Source organism: Quercus lobata, chromosome 12, assembly GCF_001633185.2.
Source record: "Quercus lobata isolate SW786 chromosome 12, ValleyOak3.0 Primary Assembly, whole genome shotgun sequence".
Taxonomy (NCBI): domain Eukaryota; kingdom Viridiplantae; phylum Streptophyta; class Magnoliopsida; order Fagales; family Fagaceae; genus Quercus; species Quercus lobata.
In genome coordinates this window covers 22,394,628-22,418,133 of record NC_044915.1, presented here as the reverse complement: position 1 = coordinate 22,418,133, position 23,506 = coordinate 22,394,628, and the positions used below count along the sequence as shown (strand labels likewise).

Sequence of the window (23,506 nt, the reverse complement as noted above, 5' to 3'; positions counted from 1 at the left end):
TTTTACAGTGTATGAGTCTCACACAACAATAAAGCCCACATACTATGTAACAGACGAGGCATATATTTACTATATGAGATAATTATTATTACAAGGTTCCTATCCAAGTTTGACTAATTTTTAATGTCATAAGTAAAGCCTTTGACTCACGCAAGAAATTTTTTTTTTTTTTTTTTTTTGTCCTCTTTTTTTTATAGATATTTACCTTTTTTTGTTTTGAGAATCTATAGATATTTACCTTAGATAACAGGTATATGTAACGTAACTCCCACATACATAAGATGTTCACACCGGATATATGAAATAGCTCCTCTCTCTTTTGGGACTAAGCAATTTGTTTAGTTGGGATGAATCATCTTATCAACTTGGCCAAATCAGGTTTTAAGCAGGGACAAAGCTGATAAGCAAGAAACTCCCACCCTATGCCTCACTCAAAGATTAATAAATGATTAGGTAGAGATGGTATCGGCATCAAACTTGGTCCTGCAAATGAATTTCTTTGTCTAATAAATCCCATCTGGATTAAACAGGCCTGAGAAACCCATTTTCCTAAAAATATACAATCAAACGTAATTTCACTTCGCAGAGATCAGGAATCTATGGAAGCACCATTAGAAAATGCTAGTCCAAATGAGACAAAACATGAGAGTTACACGGACAGAAATTTGGGAAAGCTTAAAAGCCAAGACATGGGTCATGAAAAATCTTAATATCATAACACGCTTAGATTTTTTTTAGATCTTTTGCTGGACCATTAGTCCCCCCTTACTACCAAAACAACTTTACCGTGTATGCATAGTTTCCAATCAATTCCTAGTGTCAATAAAATCCTAAAGATCTTAACATACACGTATGGCTCATATTATTAAAAAAAAAAACCTTGCATACAGATTCTGCATAGAATTCTCCAATTATTGTTCAAGATATGCACTGTACAAAATAGAATCTGGAGATAGTAATCAGCATCCAGTTTACCATATATCATAATGTATAGAACCAGCGGTGCTAATATTAAAATCCTAACTAGCAAATGAAATGAAAAAAAGGTAGACAGCTGACCACTACAAGACTCATAAAAAGGACTCCTATGAATTTTATTCTGCCATATTCACAATATATGCACCTCAGATGTCGAATTCTGCATCTTTGTCAAAAAAATCCCACCCATCATCTAAAAGTGCTTGGTGATCAGCTTTGGTTCCTTCCACTTCAGGTCTACTTTTTGGCGATAGGCTGTCAACAGAGGGTGTTGGGCTTGTCCTCTTTGGCGTCTCAGATGACTTCCCTTGCTCAGTAGCCAAAACAGGTGCCTCGCTTTTAAGGGATGAACCTGAAGAAGCTAAACTGTGCTCAGAAACCATATCAGATTCCATGCTTTTCACAGATGAGCCTGAAGAAGCTAAAGTGCCCTCAGGAACCAGACCAGATACCATGCTTTTCACAGATGTGCCAGAAGCAGCTAAGATGCAACTAGTCTGGCTTGAGGAAACAGATTTGCTTAATGGAACACGGTCGTCAAACTTCTCTTTCAGTAGACTCACATCCTGACAAATAACAGAAATTTCTCCTCTGCACAATGATAAAATGACAACACTTCATTACCTGAATCCTTCCAAGGTCAACAAAAACAATGACATACATACATATGTACACATGTAGCAACGGAACAGAACCTGGAAAAATAAACTACAAAATAACTTCTACGTTTTTTATTTTTTATGTAGGGTTTACCTAAGCAGATACCAAATTTAAAATACTAAATTTATTTTTAAAGAATGTTGATTTAATTTCTTTGACCAAACTTTGCCAAGAACTAAGTGGCATATAGAATGTGCAAAAATTTGTAGTGGTGGCATCAGTCATGTTATACAGTGGTAAATTTGGACAACTGATAAAGTTTCTATTGGTTTTGACTTTTTTTTTTTTTTTTTTAATTTTTGATTAGTAAAAAGATGTATATTCAAAGAAACTACCTCATGCTAAAATCATAAGGCAGAGATAAAAAGTACAGAAAAAGATGATAAAAAAACAGAAAGAAAAAATACTAATTACAAAGAAGGGAGCTAATGAATATAGGGAGAGAATCACTAGTGGTGAGTCCCCAAGCCCTAGACCAATCAAAAAGAGAGCCACTGAAAGTAGCCAATAACTGATCATTGGAACTTTCCATGTCCTCAAAAGTCCTCCAATTTCGCTCCCTACACAGACACCACAGTAAGCACAGCGGAGCTAAATTCCAAATGCTAGATGAATGCTTTCCAGGCCAATTCCACCAATGAAAGAGAGTATCCGCAACTGATCTTGGCAAGGCCCAAGAAATCCCAAAAGAACTAAACACCAAACTCCACAACCGGTAAGCCTTACCACAACGCAGTAGCAAATGATCCACCGTCTCCCCATTACAACAACACATAATACACCAGTCAACAAAGTCCATCCATCTACCCCTCAAATTGTCACCTGTAAGGATTTTATCACAAACAGCAGTCCTTCCAAACACCTTTCCAAGGAAATATAATGGGCAAGGGTCCTCTTAACTTATTATAAAACGATTGGATATCAAAATCCCCATTCTTCGACAACTTCCATTGCATACGATCTCCATTCTCAGTTGGAAGTAAATTAGAGCCCAAAGTACAAAGAAATGCATCCACACCACCCATTTCCCAATCATTTGGTCTCCGAATGAAACGAACATCCCAGCTTCTCCGTTCCTCTATCCCCAACCGTTCAAAAGAAGAGGCCCCTGATGCCCCTTTATTGGAGGCCATCCCATACACAACCGGAAATGTCAATTGAAGTGGAGAATCCCCATACCATTGATTTGTCCAAATCTTCACTCTATCCCCCACCCTAACCTCAAACCGAATTTTTTTCTAAAAACTCCCATGAATGCTTAACTATAACAGTTGTGTTGTGTGTTTGTGTGGAGTGCTTAACTATAACAGTTGTGTTGTGTGTTTGTGTGCAGGCATACATGCAGCATTGGGAGTTTGGAGGAGGGAGAGGGTATTAATGTTTCAAAAGGTTAGCACATCAATCACTTTAAAAGACAATGGAGGACCTCTATTGTTTGTTTTAACAGTGAAGTACCAATCAAAACTTCATTTAAAAGAAACAAAGAAACTTACTGCAACATATCAACAATGTGACCACGGTCTATTAGAAACTCCCGCAACTGCAATAAGCACAAATTTGATTAGGTCAAAAATTGTAGTCATTTCTTTTTCATTGAAGAGGTCCATGGTGAGTCAAATCGATTGCTACCTTGGAATTCTCCTCTGCCTCCTCTTTTAGTATCTTCGACTCCTGAAGCACCTTCTCCATTATAGCATTCTGTTCGGCAAGAGCTTTTCGTGCAGATTTTTCTTTATCTAGCCTTTCCTGCTCAGCTGCTTTCCTCATCTCTTCTGCGATAGATAATCGTGCTTCTAGGCTTTGGTGCATCTGAAGGGGGTTAATAATGAATCCAAATTAAAAAATATTCAAATATTGATTACACCCTTTTTGCAACTTCATATAATTTGACATATAACTATCATCATCAAAGAATAATGTTGTTGACAGCATCTATACATTTTTTTTATTAGGAACCTTTGTCTAGAGAGCTCAAACCAAAATCCAATTATGCAGAGTTTAAGTTAAGGGTGCAAACCAAAATAACATTTTCTTGCATTTCTTGGCCATTGCTGATTTTAAGAAGAAACCTCTAGCAAAGTGGATTAATATGAAAGCCACTGTATTTAGTTATAGGTTTATTACAAGTTACAACAAACTACTGTAAAGTGTAAACGGTACTATGGTACCATTTACAATGTACACCACAAACTTTGAAATCCTGCAATTGACGCCCTTATTCGAGATAAACTTACAATGTTCCCCACCATCCAAATGAAAGCCTAACAAATTAGTAGGAAAATTAATTGCAAAATAAGTTGTTGATTGCAGAATATTTGTAGTTTAAAGCGCACATTGCAAAAGCCTCCAGCTTAGATGTAACAAAATGTTAAATACCTCATTGAGAATTGCAAGGGATTTGTCCCTTTCATCAGCCAAGCTGAGTACGCGAGATTGAAGTTCCCTCACTTCAGTCGCTAAAATCGACTTCTCTCCATACACTTCTCCCGCATGCTACAGAGGTTAAGAGATAGGGCTCAGCTCTTATCCTTACTAACTAAAAAACCGATTTGTAAATAAAATAAAATTTAGTGGATCTAAATAGAATATTCATTGGGTATTTTACAACCATGTTATTTGCTTCCTTTGCATGCACCAACGTCTGTTTCAGATCCTCCACCTCGACCAGAATATTCAGTCCACCTCTAGAAGCTTCCTGTTTGGCTTCTTCGGCAGCTTTCTCCTGAAGTTCCACTTCTCTCATCATGTTGATAACTCTCTCCATAGCTGAAAACAAGGTTTTCTGCACCATTGATAAGTCATTAGTAACCTTCAAACATACAAGGGGGCAAAAAGCAAGAAAATTTAAATCTTAATAAATAAAAAATCTGCATACGGTTAATAGAGCTAATTATGGAATGCAATGAGCCTATGTCAAGCATAAACCACCCAAAACCGTGACTTTTTTAAACATGATGAAAGATCACAAACAAGAAGCATTAACTTTGTCAAAAGAAGATGCAAGTCATCAGTCACATTATGCATAATTCCATATTCATCATTCTGATTTCCTATTGCAATACCATTTCTCCTAAATTAAACCCAAAACCGTGACTGTTTTAAACATTATGACTGATCACAAACAAGAAGCGTTAACTTTGTCAAAAGCAGACACAAGTCATCAATCATTATGCATAATTCCATATTCATCATTCTGATTTCATATTGCCATACCATTTCTCATAAATTTACCACCCCCCCCCCCAAAAAAAAAAAAAACCAGACCTATCAAATGGAGAAAAAAATAGTGTTCTCTCATTTTGTTGTGGAGAAATCATCAAAGCGAATAAAACAATTGTACAAAATTTTATCCAACAACTAAAAAATACCCCCCTGAAGTTGAAGACATACAGGAGAAACTCTACCTAAATATATATATTCATGTCGTCTTCCTTTAATTCTTTTATTTGCTTTATCATCTAACCTGTGTCTGTATCTCTAACTAAAGACCTTCCTCAATTCTCAAAGTACCAAAGGATAAATGAGCCATAATCCAGTTTACAATTTGCACCAGTTAAGGTTTGCATACATATACCAAAATGCAAGGTGCTGCAACATTAAGTATCTTCATCATCTCAAAGAATTTGAATTCAACTAGACAAAAAGACCGATTGGAACATAAACATATGCAGGGCACAATGATCATCTGCCCAATTGGGAGAAAGAAAATTCACAGGACTCTCCAACTACTTATGCACAAAGGCAACGAGGCTATGAATGATATCACAAAACTGAAAAGAGCAAACATCATATATGAAAAACAGATTAATCAATACAAGTGCTAAGTGGCAAGCTTCACATGAAAAACACGCACTGAGCATGAAAAAAGTATTAGGAAGCATCATTAACAAGCTACCATTTAGTGAATCAATTTTAACAAGAATTAGATACAAGAAGATGCTATTGACAAACAATACAGCTGAAATTCCAGTTAATTCAAAGGCATTGATCCTTGTTTAAACTTCAAAAGTTTAGAATTAGTAAATCTAATGGTAGTACCTTGTTATTTTTGGCATCTTCAATGATCTCTTCAAGAAGTTCAAGATTACATACTTGGCCAGATCGGGTAACAACAGTGCCAGTTGTAGGCTCATCCTCAATATCACTCATGTCACCAACAAAATAGTCTTGCTTGGAAGTAACATCATCAGAACCACTGGACACTTGTGCCTGGCACTCAGTAACAGAAGGTTCAGAACCAATTTTTGACTGAACACATTCTGAAGAAACTGATGACTTTTCTTCAACAGATGAAGTAAAGAGCTGAGCCATAGGCATACTCACCTTAGTGCTATCTAAACATGATTCTTCTTCGTCACTTTTTAGACAAATAACCACATCCAAGTCATCAGCCACAGGAACGTCAAGACCTCTGACACCATCTTTTTCATTTATCAAAGCAGTTGTCATGCCAGGGTGGGTCTGCTCTGACCCAACTTTGATATGATTTTCTTCCCAAGCTCCCCAAGTAATCAGTTCATCACTTTCAGTATTTTCACAACATTGTTTCTGGTCATTGTTTCCTTCATCCAACAAAGCACTTGATGTGACATGGACCATCTCATTCAACCCCACTTTGGCACTGTTTTCGTGAGTCATCCCAATTAAAATCACTTCCTCATTCTCAGTATGGCCACATGATTGATCATTACCATCATTTGCATCATAGAAATCTAAATCCATAGAATCATTCTGCACTTCAACCAAAGTTGTTGAGTCCACATGAAGTGCCTCACCTATATCCTCAGTTACCTTGGCATCATCACTAGCAATTGAACGTAGTTCTGAAGACAGCCCCACATCTGCTTTGTCAACTGTCCGCTGCTGCTGTCTCAACAAGACAACCTGGTCCTCAGATTCAACTGCACATTCAGCATATAATATGTTATAAACAAGCAACTCAAATCAATTCACCCAATGCAATGGCAGCCCTTTTAATACATGCAAAAACAAAAAAGGAAAGAAATGTTTTTAACAAACAAGTAGCTGCAAGCTATGGCAGATGTAAAACAGGATGAACTAAAAATTGTGGACAATAGAGCAATTGCAGCAACTAACTGAATCAGAATTCAATAAATTACAGTGGCAGAAGGTTTTCAATAAAAATTGAGAATACCTTCATTATCCTCAGGAGGACTAACACTAGTCAAAAAATCTTCATGAGGATTAACAGGACCACCAAACTGACTGGACAAATAAGGGATTATCTCCTTAAGAACAACATCCACAGCTTGATCAGCATCCTTGGAATTTTCAATAGCTACAGCCCTCAGCAAGCGAGAATCAACCTAGGCAGAATGAGATCCATAAAATGTCTTCAGTCAGACTTTAAATTTTTTTTAAAATAAATAAAAAAGTTGTTGAATTGGATTAGACAGGAAAATATTCAGAATAACCGTAGGGAGTAAAGTGTTGATCATAAGAAACACTACGTGAACAACAATTGCAAAGGTTTTCATACTCAAATATTAATTCATAAAACTTTAAGCTTCAAGTCAATTAAAAGAAAAATAACAAAATTCAACACCAATTCTAAAGGCAAGCATTTTACAAAACTAATTTTCACTAATTACAAAAACAAAGTAGCTAATAAAACACAATATTATTCCCACAAATTTACCAAAGTAGAGGACAAGATCATGGATCCAAGATTCACAATAAAACTTTGAAAAAAAAAATTCTGATTCACATAAAATTCACAATTCTCAACAATATATAGACAATGGTTCTTGAATAAACTACAAAATGAATCCAACATATAAATTCTCATTAAAAAAATCATTAAACACTTCAATAAAAACACAAAAAAAAGAGTGCATAAAACTATCAAACAACAAACATAAATAACAAGTAGCAAACTCAGTTGAACCTTAAATTAAGATACCCAATGCTTCAATAAAGTGAAATTTAATACCTTTGGAAATATCTCCTGTAAGCATTTGTAAACTGACTTGAAACCCATCTCCAATAACTTGTTATCTGCACATAAATTGAAACCAAAAACAAAAAAGTTACAATCTTTTTACTTTTTTCTGCACTTTAATTACTGATTATAGAGATAATCGACTAAATTTCATACTACAGAAAAAATAATAATTTTAAAATTCAGTTCTTTTATAACTAATTTTTGGTGCGAAAACGTTAGCAGAAACAATAAAAAAGAAATCTTTTTTAATAAAAACATACAATGGTCTGTTTGGATGCCTAGAAAAAAAGGAAAAGCAAAGAATTTTAGGGTTTTAGAAGTGAAGGAAAAGGAAAAAAAGATTGAAACCTTTTTGTTTCCTCAAATTCTCTTCTTTATTCATCTATGCTTCTCTGCTGTTGTAAATCAGAGAGAGAGAGAGAGAGAAAGAGAAGCACTGACCTTGTTTTTCCCACTGCGTATATCTCACACACACAGAAATTGAAATGAAAAGGGTATTTGGAATTTTGGAGTGTTGGGATTACTACTATTTATTTAGCGTGAGGGAATTGGGATTTGGGGAAAGGTAAACGAGGAGACCTATGGAGCTAAGCAATCTCTATATATTGGGGTTTTCTAGAGTAATAATGTTAGTCATGTAGTTATCCCTCACAAAATAGACAAGTTGTGGGCGGTGGAATCATAAAATTATATGACCCTATTATTTTATTTTCACTATTTATAACTTGTCACTTTTTAATGACAGTAGATTTATTCATTTCTCACACCTCAATTCTTGCGTTCAGCTTGTGTGTCGGCTCTTAATTAGATAGGCATGGATCTAATGTGGAGGATGTACTGGATTTAAGCCTTACCCAATTGGATATCAGTATCATATCTTCAAATATATGTGGTGGACTCATAAAAAAGTGTTAAAATTTAATTATGAGTTGACACATAAGCATGGGAGTAAGTCGATTATCATAAGGTTCATAACTGTTTCCATAATTTTGTTATAAATTGTCCATGTGACAGCTTGTAAGTAGTGAAATTATAGACCCTTCATTTTTTTCGCGTCTTACAACTAGTCATATAAGTGAGTTGTGATTAAAATTGTGTAAATAGATTTAATCCAAAGCATGATAAAAATTTGTGTGTGAAAGTTGATGTTTCCATACTCTTACAAAAAAGAAAGGGCATTGCAATTGCATGGTGGGGGTTCATACATCATAGTACTTTATGGGTGGGGTCAGAGAGAGACGACTTGGAAGCTTCATAGTCGTTTCTTTTTCTTTCTTTATTTCGAGGCTTTTTCTTCTGCGCTTTTTGTCATTATCACAACTTGCAGGATGTGATTAGTAAATGTATAAGTGCATTCCCATTGCGACTGCCAAATGGGAAATGTAAGTTTGATTTATCATACACCCTTTAAAATGATGCTCCATCCGAACTGCTAAATGATGATGATTGTAAAAAATTTTACAATGTTGTTATAGTACCATTCTAAATGTAGGATGACACTTAGCACTATTGTATTTCTTTTTTAATCACTTTTATTCTCTCTTCCCTCTGTCTTCTCTTTCTCTAGGTTGAGATGCTCTCTATCTTTCTCAACTCTCTCTTTCTTCATCGTTTTCTCATCTACCCTCTCTCACTCTCTAACTCGCTGTTGGCCAAAGCATGTTCCGAGATTGGCATGATAATCTTTAGGTGGATCAGTGTGATTGCCATTCTCAACTCACTGTTTTTTGGGTTTTTTTTTTTTTTTTTTGTGGCAAGACCGGCCTGATTTAGGTAGATTTTGGCGCGAGATCGGCATGCAATCTTTAACGTATTTTTCTGGGTATTTTTTGTGGTTTCTAGCGGTGGAGATCGGTGAGTGGGCGTGGGTCAGGTGGAGATCGGCGAGTGGGTTTGTGACTGATGTAGGCGCAAGTCAGGTGGTGCGGCAGCACAAGTTTCTGGCAGTGGTGGGTTTCTGGTTTGATTTTGGATTTTGGTTTTGATTTTGATTTTGGATTTTGAATTTGGATTTTGGATTTTGATTTTTTGGCTGGATTCTGCTCAATGGAGGTAGGTGGTGGGACTGAGAAGCTGGACGATGGTGGTGGGGGGGGGATGGTTGAGAGAGTAAGAGAAATAGAGATAAGAGAGAGAAGAGAGAAATATTTTTATATTATTTTAATGTGTAATATGGTAAAATAAAAGTTGGAATGCTATGTACTGTAAAATGGTATTGTATAATTGATAAAGTGACTTTTTAGAGCATTCTCATCAGTTCTCTCATAAAAAATGTCATTTTGACACTCCAAAAACCTACTTTATCATTTTAGCACATCATTTTACAACATACCATTTATCAGATGTTCTATACTTCAATTCTATACATTAAAATAATATTTACAACACATTAAAATAATATTTACAACACATTAAAATAATATTTACTATACATTAAAATAATATATTAATTACTCCCTATCATCCTCATTCTCATTGTCAACAACAACGACACAACCCCCACTGTCGCAACAACGGCCACCAACAACCACTGTCGCAACAACACCGACAGCCACCACCGGCACAAACTCACAACCACCAACGCCACCTCAAAAAAAAAAAAAACAAAAACAAAAACAAAAACAAAACACAACCAGAGAGATCGGCACAAACCCACATTTACCAAACCAAACAAACCCACATCCCAAACTCACCACCGACACAAACCCACATCTACCACCGACACAAACCCACATCCACCAGCACAAACCCACAAACTCGAGATCGGCGATGAGAATGCCAGATAAAGACATAGAACAATGGCGTACCGTTGATCGGTGAGGCCGTCGTACCGTTGAACGATGGCGTACATAGAACGATGAGACGGTGAGGGAGGGTGATTTGTGATTCGGCAGCTTGATCGGTGAGGTCGCCATACTGTTGTTTTGAGGGTGAGGGAGGTGATCTGAAAAAGAAAGAGGGAGAGAACATGGATCAGAAAGAGTGAAAACAGTGAGAAGAGAGAGAAAACGTTGAATTAAATATTGAGAGGAAAGAGAAAATGTTGAATAAAAAACTATTTTTCTGAAATGGCATTTGTGTTCGTACCATCTTATATTTGAGACGGTACTGTAGAATGTTCTAAAATTATAGAACATATAGAACACCTCATGAAACTTGAATAGTAGTGTTTGGTGTGCCAAATGCCAAATATTTGGCATTTGGCACACTTGATGAGAATGCTCTTTGAGTGGTAAAATAAAATAGTTTGAAGATATGAAATGCGAATGCTCTAAGTATTCTATCTTAAAAAATACTAACCTCTCAGCACGCGCGTTCTTAAGGGTGTAATGATTTTTTTTTTTTTAAATATTGAAAAAAAGGAGGACAGAAGAAACAAATACATCGTGATGAACTAAAAAAAAATGAATACATGGGATGAGTTTTGTAGATTGAAGGAGTTTTAAAACTAACAAAAGAGTAATTCTATTTTGTAGGAAGTTAGTGAGTAGAAGTAGGAATTTAAATTAACGTAAAAGTAGGAGTTTATTAGAATCAGGAAGACATTTCAACGTAGAAGTAGAAATTTATTATTTTTATCAATTTTCTATTTTAACCTCATTTTTAAATTTTATGTAAGAGTATTTTTTACAGTAAAAAAAAGTAATAACTAACTTCGCTTTTCCAATTTACTATTTTAATCCCATTTTTAAGTTGTTGGTTAATTAATTTAGGGGTATTTTTGACAATAACAACTAACTTTTTGAATTCTCTTACTCCCTCCGTCCCACTTTGTTTGTCCTCTATTCGATTTTGAGATGTCCCAAAATATTGTCCCGTTTCTAAAAATAAAAGTCATTAATTTACTAATATTCCTATTATACCCCTATTTTATTAATAATTCAAATTTTTGATAAATTTATTTAAGGGTAGTTTTGGAAACTTATACATTTTTAAAAGGTAGACAAGATAATAAATGATGTTCCCTTAAAAAGTTTGACTTTTCTAATAGGACAAACAAAGTGGGATGGAGAGAGTAATATATACAGAAGATGAAAATGTAAGTCAACATTTATTGGGGTAATAATATAAAAACAAAAACAAAAAAACAAAAAACAAAATACTTGGGTAAAATAAAAAAAAAAAAAGGAGATTTCAGTTTCACAAAATTTTAAACAAATTTTTCGTGATCGTTGATATAGACTATTTTAGTTGGTATGTATAAGTTCTAACTTATCATTAAGAACATATCACTTTAATGATTTGTGAGAATCGGGTCCTACTCCTAACAGGACTCAAATTTCTTGGGATTCTCTTTATGGGTATTTAGGCACCATGACTGAGAGTAGACTTACGGCTGAGACTTGGGAAGTGATGTGCCTCATATACTTTACGAAAATGATGTCACTATCCATCCCCCTTATACATTTTTTTAGTACCAAAAAAAAGAAAAAAAAAAGAAGGTATCTTGGCATGGAAAGAATTGGACATCCATGGGCTGAGGACAGGCGTACACATGCTCTACATTTTTTTTTTTTTAAAAAAATTCTTTCCTTTCTGCTTTTTCTTTTTAGAAAGAGTAAATAATATGCATTCAAATTTACACTAATCTAACCAAGAAATTTAACATCAGTTATCTTTTTTCTTTTTTCTTTTTTAATTTGATAGTTACATCAAGAATGAGATATTTAAACCTTAAAGGTCATTGAAATACTATGAGATGCCAAATTGTCAACTAGTTGAGTTACAAAACTCTTGATAATATTAGTTATCAATTGAATTGCAACAACTCAAATATTACCAATTAGTAATATAAAGTATCTTTTAGGGGGTAGGGGAAAACAATAGCATTCATCTCTATTTATGTACCACATTTTAAATAATACACCTTAAAAACTGAATTTAAGTTTTACAATTCCAAATAAAGCGATTCAATACTATATAAAATTTGATCTTCTCTAAACAAATCTTAAAGAAGATTTAGTATAATTTTCCACAACCCTTTCCATCTTCTCTTCTCTTTTTTGTTAACCTCCTATCTCTCTCACTTTCCCAAAAAAAATCCACCCATCTCCCTCCTTTCAAACATGGACCTTTTTTATAAAGAACTGTTATGTTCACAACATTTTCACAACAAATCTTACTTGACAGATTGTTACTGATTGTTATTGTTGGAACGAAAAACTAATCTCAGTGGTAGGTTCAAATTTGAACCAATAACAACTAAATATCTATGTTTTGTTGTGAAAATGTTGTAATCGTAACACTTCTTTTTTCTTTTTTAATTTCTTAAAAGCTTAAAAGGATTTTCCAAGAACAGGCATCCTAATTTAAGCCTTCATTAATCTAAGTGGCTTGGAATTGCTTAAGACTAAAAGAGTTTCAACTTCCAAGTTCCAAGGTGTTTTCCAAGTAAAAATGTACATTCATCAGCTCCCGGGAACAACCAAAACAACCCGGAGTATAAATCAAAAAAAAAAAGAAAAAAAGAAAAAAGAAAAAGAAAAAAAGAAGCAGCCTGGAGTAATGTCAATCATTTTCATTAATAGTATTATAACTTGTCTTTTGTTCAACATATGCATAATCTCTTTCACAACAATGGACCCATAATGCATGACATAATTATTCCTTGATCACAAGATATCATATTTCAATTTCCACATGTTTGAAAACAGCAACCCACTAAAGCTATTCATGCATCATGAAAGAGAAAGAGAAAGAGTCACGATGCACGTCCTAAGTCAAGCTTGTTTATCTCACGGGTTAGTAGCATTTCTGAAAGAGAAACTTCCAGAGTCTTTTACATCCCAATGTTAAGAAAATCAAAAAGTTCTGTTTCATTTAGATAGCATCTGGAAATAAGTTGAATAGTATAGTAGAAAGGAACAAGCCTTTTTCTTTCATGATGATTGTCCTACCACAACGGCCCTTTGCCATAACCTTGTAAAGCCTGCCAATTTATCTAGACCAAAATTTCACATACAAACAAAACTACTTTCAGTATGTGACATATATCACACATGAAACACACACACCCCAAAAAACAAACCTAAAATCTATAAATATTTGCAAACTACATTGGTTGGTGTAATACAGAAACAATAACCTCCAACTTCGAAGGCCATTTGTTGCAAGCAAAATTCTCAAACTATCTCTTGTTTCCCAGAAGAGGTTCCTTTGGACTCTCTGAAAACTTCATTGGATTTGAATCATCCTCCCCAAACTTCTTCAGGGCTTGTCCTTGCTTACTTTGACCTCCCTGAAAAATATCCAGCATGTAATCTGATAAATCATTTAAGTTTCAGATTAACTCACTGCACTAAACATATAACATAGGTTATGAACCAAGACTTTGTACTCATAAGCAGTTTAGAATCATGCTAGCAGCCAATATGTACAGACGAAGTTGCATTACCAAACAACAACTACAACCAAGCTTTAGTCTCAAAATTTTGGGCTTGGCTATAGATATCAAATAGAATAATTCACATAAGATATGGCTAAAAATAAGTGCTCCATGAATCTTATCCAAAAATTTATAAATAAAAAGTGTTCCATGAAGACAGAACACATCAAATAGGATATTCATTGCCCTACTTTTTTATGTCCAAATCTCACCTCTACTTTCAGGTTCTAGTTTATATTCCCATGCTAGTGATTTAATCAAGAGTCATAAAAATGTACAATTAACAGATAAGTGAGGTTTACTCACTGCAGGCTTTTGACCAGTCAGCCTCCGATATGATGGAGGGCGTGTAAAAGACGAAGCAGCTGCAGCTGCTGCAGCAGCCACACGTATCCTGCAAAAGACATCACGTATTTCACATTCATTTAGTGAATTATAACTGACTGCAAGTACTAAAACCCAGCAAAATCAGATGACATCATACCTTTTATGTACATCAACATACACATCTGTCTCATCTACAATTTCCTCCTGCAGTTAGGAAGGGGAGGGTGAAAAAAAAAGATTTCCATAAGTTATGGATAAATGATGAGCAAATTTAACAAATAGCCTTTTGATCAAAAGGGCATTTCTTGGTCTTTCCCACATAGAAATCCATGGGTCGAATCCTTCTCCCACTTAAAATGTATCCAAAAAAAATTCCTGTGCAAATTGAAATAATATGGGCACTTCTTTTGAAGTGTACAAAATCAAATTGGACCAATCCACTTGAGGATTTATGTTTTAATTAGAAGATTGGATCGGTTGGTACAAGCATTCAAAAGTACAATTTTTGGTGAGTCTGGATTGCTGCTGCTCAGCCAAAGGTCAGGCAAATCAACAGAGAACTCCAGATATAAGTAATGGTGGAAATAGAGGCTTACTTGCAGAAGCTCTTCAAAAACATCCTCCAGGGTGATGATACCAATGACTTCCCCATCTTCAATATCCTCAGACAAAGATAGCAAGCTGCTTGTGACAGCACCATTTTTATGAACATTTTGCTTGTTTGTAATAGGCCTTGGAGGTTTCTCAATGTCAACGACAACACTTTCTGATTTATCATCACGGTTGGTTAGGAAGGGGACAGTTACTTGAGAATTCCCATTAGCTACTTTTTCTTCCTCAAATTTCTCCCCTTGGGGCCGAGGGTTCTTGCTCTTTCCTTTAACCTTCACAACAGCTGCCATATGACTGCTTCCTTTCTGAAACTCATTGAGGATATCATACAAAGGCATGTCTGATGGAACCCTGGGACATCAATGCATGAGAATTCATATTTTGCTCAGAGAGGAATGGAAATAAGAGATACTGAGGAGAAAAGGCCACACCTAGGAATTCTCCGAATGGAAACAGCACTGACTGGAGTTTCTGTTTCTGCTCGTACTGTGAGAAGACTTTTCACCTTAATCCCACAAATATTTACCAAATGTAATAACCAATTCAAAAATCAGTTCAGTACCAATAACAGGAAATCCAATTTTCACATTTTAAAAGGAAGGAGATAAAAGGAGAAAAAAAGATGAAGGACATGCCATTACCAGTAAGAGACCAATAACGTTTTTGGGATTTCCAGAATAGACAGGGACACGACTATGACCTCGTGCAAGAATTTTTCCAATTGCTTCCCTGCTTAAAAAAGTTGATAAACATCTTTTATTACTCTATTTCTGATCTATAAGTGTATATTTAAAATTTAAGGCAAAAAATATCCCTGAATAATAAGGAACAGAACAGAAGAGTTATGCTCATCTTGTTCACCGAAAAGTGGTCCTAGAACTAGAAGCCCATCTCTTTTTCTTTTATATTCTGTTTAAAAGAGCAGCATTGGCAAAAATAAGCATCCAGGAAATGTCATCCAGACTAGGGGACAAGGTTCTTATGCCTTAACTGTAGCTCCCATTATCATTGTTTCACATCTTGTCCTCATTGCCTAATTGCCTAAACAACCTACTCCAATTCTAGACAATATAAATATGGTACACATGGTTATACATGCTGACCATTATGATATGCTTAATTAATAGCTCACTCAACTCCTCTTTGGGCAACAATAGCTCCCAACAATTAAATGCCCATCCAGAAGCAAAATAGAAGGAAGTTAGAGCTTCTGTCACCAACTCATTGCCATAACCACAAGCAAAATGAACAGGAAGTTTAGAGAAAGTCAGGCTGAAGCCAAACTGACCAGTCCAATTTCGAATTGACATCCAAGGAAAATGTTGATTCGATGGGTGTCATAGCCTCCTTTGCAGTCTGTGTATCAAAAGGAACTTCAGAATTATGATCATTTTATAAAACAAAGGCAAAGTAATAAAAACATAAAGATTTTAAAATTAACTCAAATTAGATAACAGGAACTCGCCTGGAATTTTAGTCAAAATATATATTTTTTTTTCTGAAGCAGGAGCATCAGAATTTTTTTGAAGAAATACCGCTAACTCAGCAGGTAAAACTAAGATTACACATTAACCAAGAAAGAACAATATGGATGATAATATAAGTGTGGCTTGTCGACAAACTAAAACCTTTTTGGAGCAGAATGAGCATAATATATATATATATATATATATATTTTGAAGAAATACCAACAACTAAGCAGGTAAAACTAAGATTATGTGTTGACCAAAAAAAGAAAACCATATGACTGATAATATGAAGTTTTGTGTTTGTACAAAGTAGGTGTCCAAGTGAGAGGCCACAATATTTCACCTTCAGAAAAATTAGATGGCTATTGGAATTTTTTGCTACATCTAAATATCAAGTACAAGTAGAGAAAACATTTGAAATCTTTAATAAATAAATATATTTTTATAGCAACAATTACCTTTTCAGTCAAATCCAGTGCTCCACTGATAATTGTTGTCTCATCATGTGTGAGTTCACCCCCCTTACCAGCCTAAAATTAAGAAACAGAAAGTCAAGACAAAAACCAAGAGAATTAAAATCCTAGTTGTAGCAATTTCTGCACTGCTTCACAAAATTTACATACAAACTTATGAGCTGGTTATATCATGTTTTCCTGTATGTTAGTTGAATCATCTTAGCACTTCTTGTCCAATAAGGAATATTAATACCAAAAAATAGAGACTTCCAATATGAGCAGGTTACCTCCTGGCCATGGATAGAGACAAGGGCTTTCAATTGAGCTCGTCTAAACAGCGCATCATTATGTCCAAGTACGGCATCCAGAACCTGAAACCACTTAGAACTTTAATATATGCTCAAAAATTCAGAGCACTTGGTGAAATAAAAGTTTTAAGTCAATTATGAAACTAGCCAATCTCAAGCACCACCTAGTTGGAAAAGTATGAAAACAATTCCACCAAGTAAAGGTGTCCATGCATTCCCCCCCCCCCCCCCTCTCTCTTCCCAGGCAAAGGGGGACCATAACACCTGAATGCTTTTTGTGTCTGCAAAGAAAAAAAGCATTCACATGGCATGGTCTGGTGGCCTTACCCCTGAATTGGCCCAACCACAAGCATGCAATGTTGTAAATATCAATCAACATCTGAAACCCTTAATTTAAGCTTCCTTGTGGACTCTCATATGCTCATGTTTTTACATTTGATAAAAATTTTAAAATGAACAAGTCCAAATCATATTTCAGTTTTAGTTCTTTGCCACATATGCATCCTTCTAGGCAAGACCGATGATTATCTCAGACTTTATTTCCACTAAATGCCATCCATTAACTGCTTAATGATGTCTAAATACATATACATCAGAGCAGCTGCCCTATTTTTTGACATCTTCTCAAGTTAAATGACCTCAGACTGTTGCAAGAAGAGAAGCAGAATCGTGAGGGCTATCTTTGATTCCATCCACTTGACAAGGAATTACCATTGATGGTTCCCACATTTCTAATGGCTCACCAAAAACTCATGTAGCACAGCAAAAAACATATTAAGTTCAAGTTCACAATAGCCCCTTTTGGTCTATAAAGCATAATTCCACCTGCAAACTTCTACTTGCTTGGATCTCAACATCATCCTGAAAACCACCAACTACAAACTTATTCACAAATGACCAAACATGATTGAGTTGTTGAGAAAACAGGCAATGAATTCATTATTCAACTCAAAAGGTTGCTATAGCAATATCTAGAAGTGAAACATCTCCTAATCGTGATATTTTATGTTTTAAAGAAGAAGCTGTCCAGATCAGGAAACATTTTATAATCTGTAACTCTATAACCTGAAAACAGCCATATATTTCCTAATGCAAAAAAATTAAATGTCTTAGGACACCAAAAACAATTATGCAGCAAATTATAGTATGTAAAATAACCATGGTGATCTTTATTATGATTACAATGATCCCAAGATGCTTTCCCTAGGGATCTATAGTCATATGATGTAGAAGTTTCTCATGAGAAAATTAAATTCATCTGTTCACTCTAAAACATTACCTTTCCAATTGGGTAAGCAATTGGATAACAGATGATCATTAGAATACGCACAAGCCACACTAAGTTTGCACCAACTGCGAGTCCATATCTTGAGCATATGGCTTGTGGAATAATCTGACCCAATATGGTAAGTTATAAGCCACTGCCAGTTGAGGCTATAGTTTTTGCAACTTGAAGCATCACCAATTAATTAGAAATACACCGTTACCTCTCCAAAAGCCAGAACAAAAGTTACAGACAGCAAAACGGCAACAAATGGATGAAAAATTTTATCCAGATATATAGGAAGGGCCTGCAAAATCAAAACCAAGCACAAGGCACAAACCATTTAAACAATTTTTACATGCAAAACATCAACAATAGTCAATCACATGCGAAACCTTCATGGTTATTACATATGAGTTCAAACCTAGACAAGTCCAATATTTCCAAACATAGTAAATTATACTTACACACGTCAGAATGAACATGTGTATATAAAAAGTTCCCCAAGCTATTAAGAAACTTTTGGAATCTTATTTAGAGAAACCATCTCGATAAGTAATTAGTAGGTACTCCTAGAGTATAGCCGACGTGGTATTCCACACCAATAAAAACAAGTTACCCAATACAAAACATGACATAAAATGTGAAAAAAGTACATTTTTATATTACATGGTTTGCATTTATTGGTTTGGAGTACTTCATCAGCTGTACTCTTGTGGTACTTAATAATTTTCTGACTTTCACTGACACCAAAATCCTATTGAATTGTATTCCACACTTGTTTGTCATTTAGTTAATTCAACTACCATTTTTGGGTTTTTTTTTTTCCTTTACAAAGATTTGAATAGGAGAAGTAGATGATATCCATTAAATGTAACTCAATTCGATTTTTTATCACTCCACTTACACTCTTACCAATGACCCAACAACCAAAGTACCACATTTATTACAAACCAAACACATTTCCTTCCTAGTTTTAACTTTTATAACTGGTTAAACTCTGTCACCCACCAAATATATCTAACCTCTAGCAAGGAACTTTTAAATTACCTCCATAGCACAAGCATTACCCAGCAGCAAAGTAACCAGCAACTGGTGCTGCTTTTGCACCACCGGTAAAATAACCGCTGCATACATGTCAGCAACCCCATATAAAAAAATTAGCAAAAAAACCAAATATATACTATGTTATCAGGAAAACAATCATCTGAAGTTCTTAATATTTTATCCTATCCATCCATCCATCCATGTCATCATCATTTAAACAAATATTGACCAACACAACTTCAGTATCTATTTAAATTTGAACAATTCTATGGCACCTCTGTGTTATTTGAATCTACAATATATTTTCAAGTGTTTTACTCTCCACCATTCTTCCACAAACATAAATAAAAATTTTAAATTTTAAAACTTGAGATTAACAATTATGACCATAGTGTGTACCACTCCCAAAAGGTGTCATAGAATAACCCTTTAAATTTATGACAATGTCTAAACATCCATTCATCTCAAAATCCTATTTGCCAACATCACCAGCGTCAATATAGACTATGACTTTGAATAGAATAGAATGAAGAAAATAATACCGGCGGCCAACCCTAATTAGACCCTAACAAGTTCTTATAGAATCCATAACCAATCCAAAAATTTTGGCACTAACAATGGGTTATTTGGAAATATTTGGAAATATTTTATTGGTTATTAAAAAAGTATTAACAGCTTTTTTAATTCCCGAAAAAATGTTTTCAAAAATGGATGACTTAACGTGTGCCTGCACACATTAGCAAAATCCTATTAATAATTTAAACAAATACCAAAATTGTGATAATCAACATTTGTTTAATTCATCAATAACATTAAAAAATCACTCATTTCAAAATGTACTGATATAACTCTAACAACTCCATCATATTAAAATCCTAAGAGCTTTAGACACCTTACCATATCCCCCAAACAAAAATTTTACCCAGCACTATTTTGGCATATACTATCTATTTAAACAGTTGAAATACTAAACAACACCATTTTAATATACAGATGCCAATATTCAATTATACTCATTTCTCACATAGGCATAAGCTGAGTACTCTAAAGAATCTTAATCCATGCTATAAACAAATCAATAAATACAAGTATAAAATTTATATGAAGCTCAAAGGAAGTGTTTTTTTTTTTTTTTTAATTTTGGGTTAGAGAGGGGTTGTAGATAGGGACAGACCAGCCTGTTTTTTCTCGGTAACAGTGCCACTACGTTGGAGGATTTCGAGGTCAACGAGGCCCAATGACATGAGACCCAAAGTGAGGCCCGACATGATACCTGCGAAGAGGACCAGAAAGCAAGAAATTCCGGCGTAGACGAACCACCATGGCGTACCGAAGCGAGTATCTTCCGCCTCGAAAACGATGCCGTTCGCCGCCGCGTTCATCTTCATCATCATGAACGTCTAGATCTTTGTCGTCGGAGTTCGGTGGTGTGGTGATTACAGTACCGAAGAAACCGAGCCCGAGATAGGTTCAGAAATAAACAAAGACAAAGAGTGTGACTGTGTGTCTATTTTTTTTTTTAATTCTTTTGTTTGTACTTTTGTTGGTGCTGAGGGGAAATGTCACGTGCGGCGCGGGAGTAGCATTGTCTTTTGCTGCTTCTCTTCTTGCAACATTTTTTTTTTTTTTTAGTTTAAGATAAGTGATATTATTTATTTGTCTTGCAAGTCACTTATTGTAAAAATTATTGAATTATCAAAATTCCTTAAAAAAATTAGACTAAAAATATCCCATTTGATCCATATTCTATTTCACTCTATCCTAAATAGACTTTTCTTAAATTGGCTAAGATTGATTTTTCCAACTCATCTATATATATATATATATTTAATATAAAGAACGATTGTCACAAATTGCAAATACCAATCTGTTAAGAATTAATCAAATTGAGGCTATAACATCATCATTTGTTGGGATCAAAATATTTGTAAGATTTGGGTCATAATTTGTATCCATTGAACAATCATCAGAAGTCCCAAAATTATACATTTTCGAAGAACCGTACATTTTTCTTGCTAATCAACAATTATTACAATATATATTTAATCCCACCCATATATGTTTGTAGTGAGAAAGTATTTTATTTAAATTATTTATATTTTCAATTTAAACTTATATGTATATATTACATTTAGAATTTATTTTTTTATTACACATTTTATTACCATTCCAAACTAAAATAGTGGTATATTTCTATGGGCATTTTCACTCTCATCCCTTTGATTTATCTCTCATCTTTATCTCATTATTATTAAAACATAACAAAATAAGTTAAATAAAAGATATTTTGTTATTTTTCATATTTTCATTTCAACCCACCCATGACCTGATCCGGTTTCTTCTCATAGCCATTATTATTATTATTTCTTTTTCTAAGGATACTAAGTATTTTTTAACACACTCAATGAGAAGTGAGAAGATTTTAAAGAAACTTATAGTGGTGTATATCTAAAATGACTTAATTCTTGAATACACAGCACAAATTTTAAACTTCTTTAACACACACTCATTTTTCAATGTAAAATTAACACACTGTTTTTCCTTCTGAAAATGCTAAGTATTTTTTAATACATACAGAAAAAGGAAAGAAAGTCTTAAAAAAAATTTACAATGATATATATTTAAAAGGCTATTATTATTATTATTATTATTATTTTTAAATACTTCATGGATTTCATAGGTATATATATCAATATATGATTAATTGACTATGTCACATCAATTAAAAATTATGACCTGGGCTATTAGGGCTTGGGGAATCAAAATCAAGATGTTGTACTCGTATGTTGGATTGTTTGTTTTGAAAGTGGGTCCCGTGGAATGGATGGTTTGGATTTGTTGATGTATGTGGGTGAAATGCAGGAGAATGGATGCTTTCGTTACTTTCTTTATATGCGATGGGAAAGAGACAATAGAGATAATGACTATTAATGGGCTATGCGACAAACTATAGGGTCAATTTCTCATTTGTAGTTTTGTACTAATTTATTTTATTTTCAATATTGGTTTTTTTTTTTTTTAATTTTTATTGCTGTCCAGGTATGCCTTTATAAGACAGCGTATATATGGGGCAGTCTAGAATTTCAGGTCAGAAAATTAATGATTACAAAAGAGCAATTTGCAGCTTTTGCTTTAAATGTTATTTAGTTGCGAAAGGGTTCATCCAGAAGAGTAGAAATGAGAGCTTTTTTTTTTTTTCCAAACAGGCATAATTTTTTGAAATATTTAGAAAAAAAAAAACAGGTCAAACTTATTTAGTTATTTTCAAATTATTTAGGAAACTGACATCTCGAGTTTGTTAGATATGAGTTCAATGTAACAACTCAAATCTTAAAAAATCAAGTTACACGTGAAACTTGAATCTGTAAGACTCAAGTTTCCTCAAACCCAGAACCCAAATGAACCAATCCAAAAAACATTCCACCGAAGACAGACCAACCTAGAAAACAACTGACCACCACCAGAGACAAACCAACCCAGAAAACAGACCTTTGGTGCCAAGATCAACAAACCCAAGCCGCTCCGTTGTCAAGATCGTGATTTTTGGGTTTGGGTTTTGGCTCCGTTTCCGAGATCGTGATAGTGGGTGTCATTGTATTTGGGCTATGTGTGCAAGAATAGAAGCATGAAATGATTAGGTTGAAGTACAAGCTCTAAGATTATGCAGTGCAATGCAATTTGCATTGGAGTTAGGGCTTCAGGATTTAGTGGTGAAGAGTGAGATTAAAGAAACTACATGCAAATGGTCCCCATTAATTTACGAATTGGCCACATTCTGAATGACATAAGAAATTCTTCTATAATAAATATCATTTACTCATGGCTTTACATGTACATCCCGACCAGCAATAGAGGCTTGCAACTAGAGCCAAAGAAAAAAAAAATCCTTATGGAGAATTGTCTTGGGTTTTGGAGGGCTTGGAAAAGGAAATTGGACTCACTAGCTTTAGAGCCACAATGTTCAACGAATCAAAGAATGACGAAGAACTAAAAGTCAATCTTGATCTGCTCAATGAATTGAGGGAAAGAACCCGTA

General features: G+C 34.5%; 2 protein-coding genes across 7 annotated transcripts; both read right to left on the bottom strand.

Annotated features, from left to right (window-relative positions):
* Positions 1-845: 845 nt before the first annotated feature.
* Positions 846-8,272, bottom strand: LOC115971150. 4 transcript variants are annotated; one of them, XM_031090869.1, is made up of 10 exons: positions 7,952-8,271; positions 7,592-7,656; positions 6,794-6,965; positions 5,962-6,539; positions 5,677-5,847; positions 4,247-4,420; positions 4,015-4,131; positions 3,268-3,447; positions 3,132-3,178; positions 846-1,569 (listed from the first exon to the last, which is right to left on the bottom strand). In XM_031090869.1, exons 1-10 carry the CDS (start codon positions 7,983-7,985, stop codon positions 1,125-1,127), a joined length of 1,983 nt encoding a protein of 660 aa, XP_030946729.1. In that variant the 5' UTR covers positions 7,986-8,271; the 3' UTR covers positions 846-1,124. The 4 variants fall into 4 exon arrangements, with proteins under 4 accessions (XP_030946729.1, XP_030946730.1, XP_030946726.1 ...); XM_031090870.1 differs by having other exon boundaries at positions 8,045-8,271; XM_031090866.1 differs by having other exon boundaries at positions 5,677-6,539; positions 7,952-8,272.
* A 5,040-nt stretch (positions 8,273-13,312) lies between these two features.
* On the bottom strand, positions 13,313-20,983 carry LOC115972328 (putative DUF21 domain-containing protein At1g03270). 3 transcript variants are annotated; one of them, XM_031092589.1, is made up of 14 exons: positions 20,645-20,964; positions 19,474-19,550; positions 18,647-18,730; positions 18,439-18,552; positions 17,139-17,222; positions 16,855-16,926; positions 16,216-16,283; positions 15,569-15,659; positions 15,359-15,432; positions 14,912-15,278; positions 14,473-14,519; positions 14,295-14,382; positions 13,689-13,841; positions 13,313-13,544 (listed from the first exon to the last, which is right to left on the bottom strand). In XM_031092589.1, exons 1-13 carry the CDS (start codon positions 20,862-20,864, stop codon positions 13,731-13,733), a joined length of 1,497 nt encoding a protein of 498 aa, XP_030948449.1. In that variant the 5' UTR covers positions 20,865-20,964; the 3' UTR covers positions 13,313-13,544; positions 13,689-13,730. The 3 variants fall into 3 exon arrangements, with proteins under 3 accessions (XP_030948449.1, XP_030948450.1, XP_030948448.1); XM_031092590.1 differs by having other exon boundaries at positions 13,313-13,841; positions 15,569-15,656; positions 20,645-20,983; XM_031092588.1 differs by having other exon boundaries at positions 13,313-13,841.
* Positions 20,984-23,506: the final 2,523 nt, after the last annotated feature.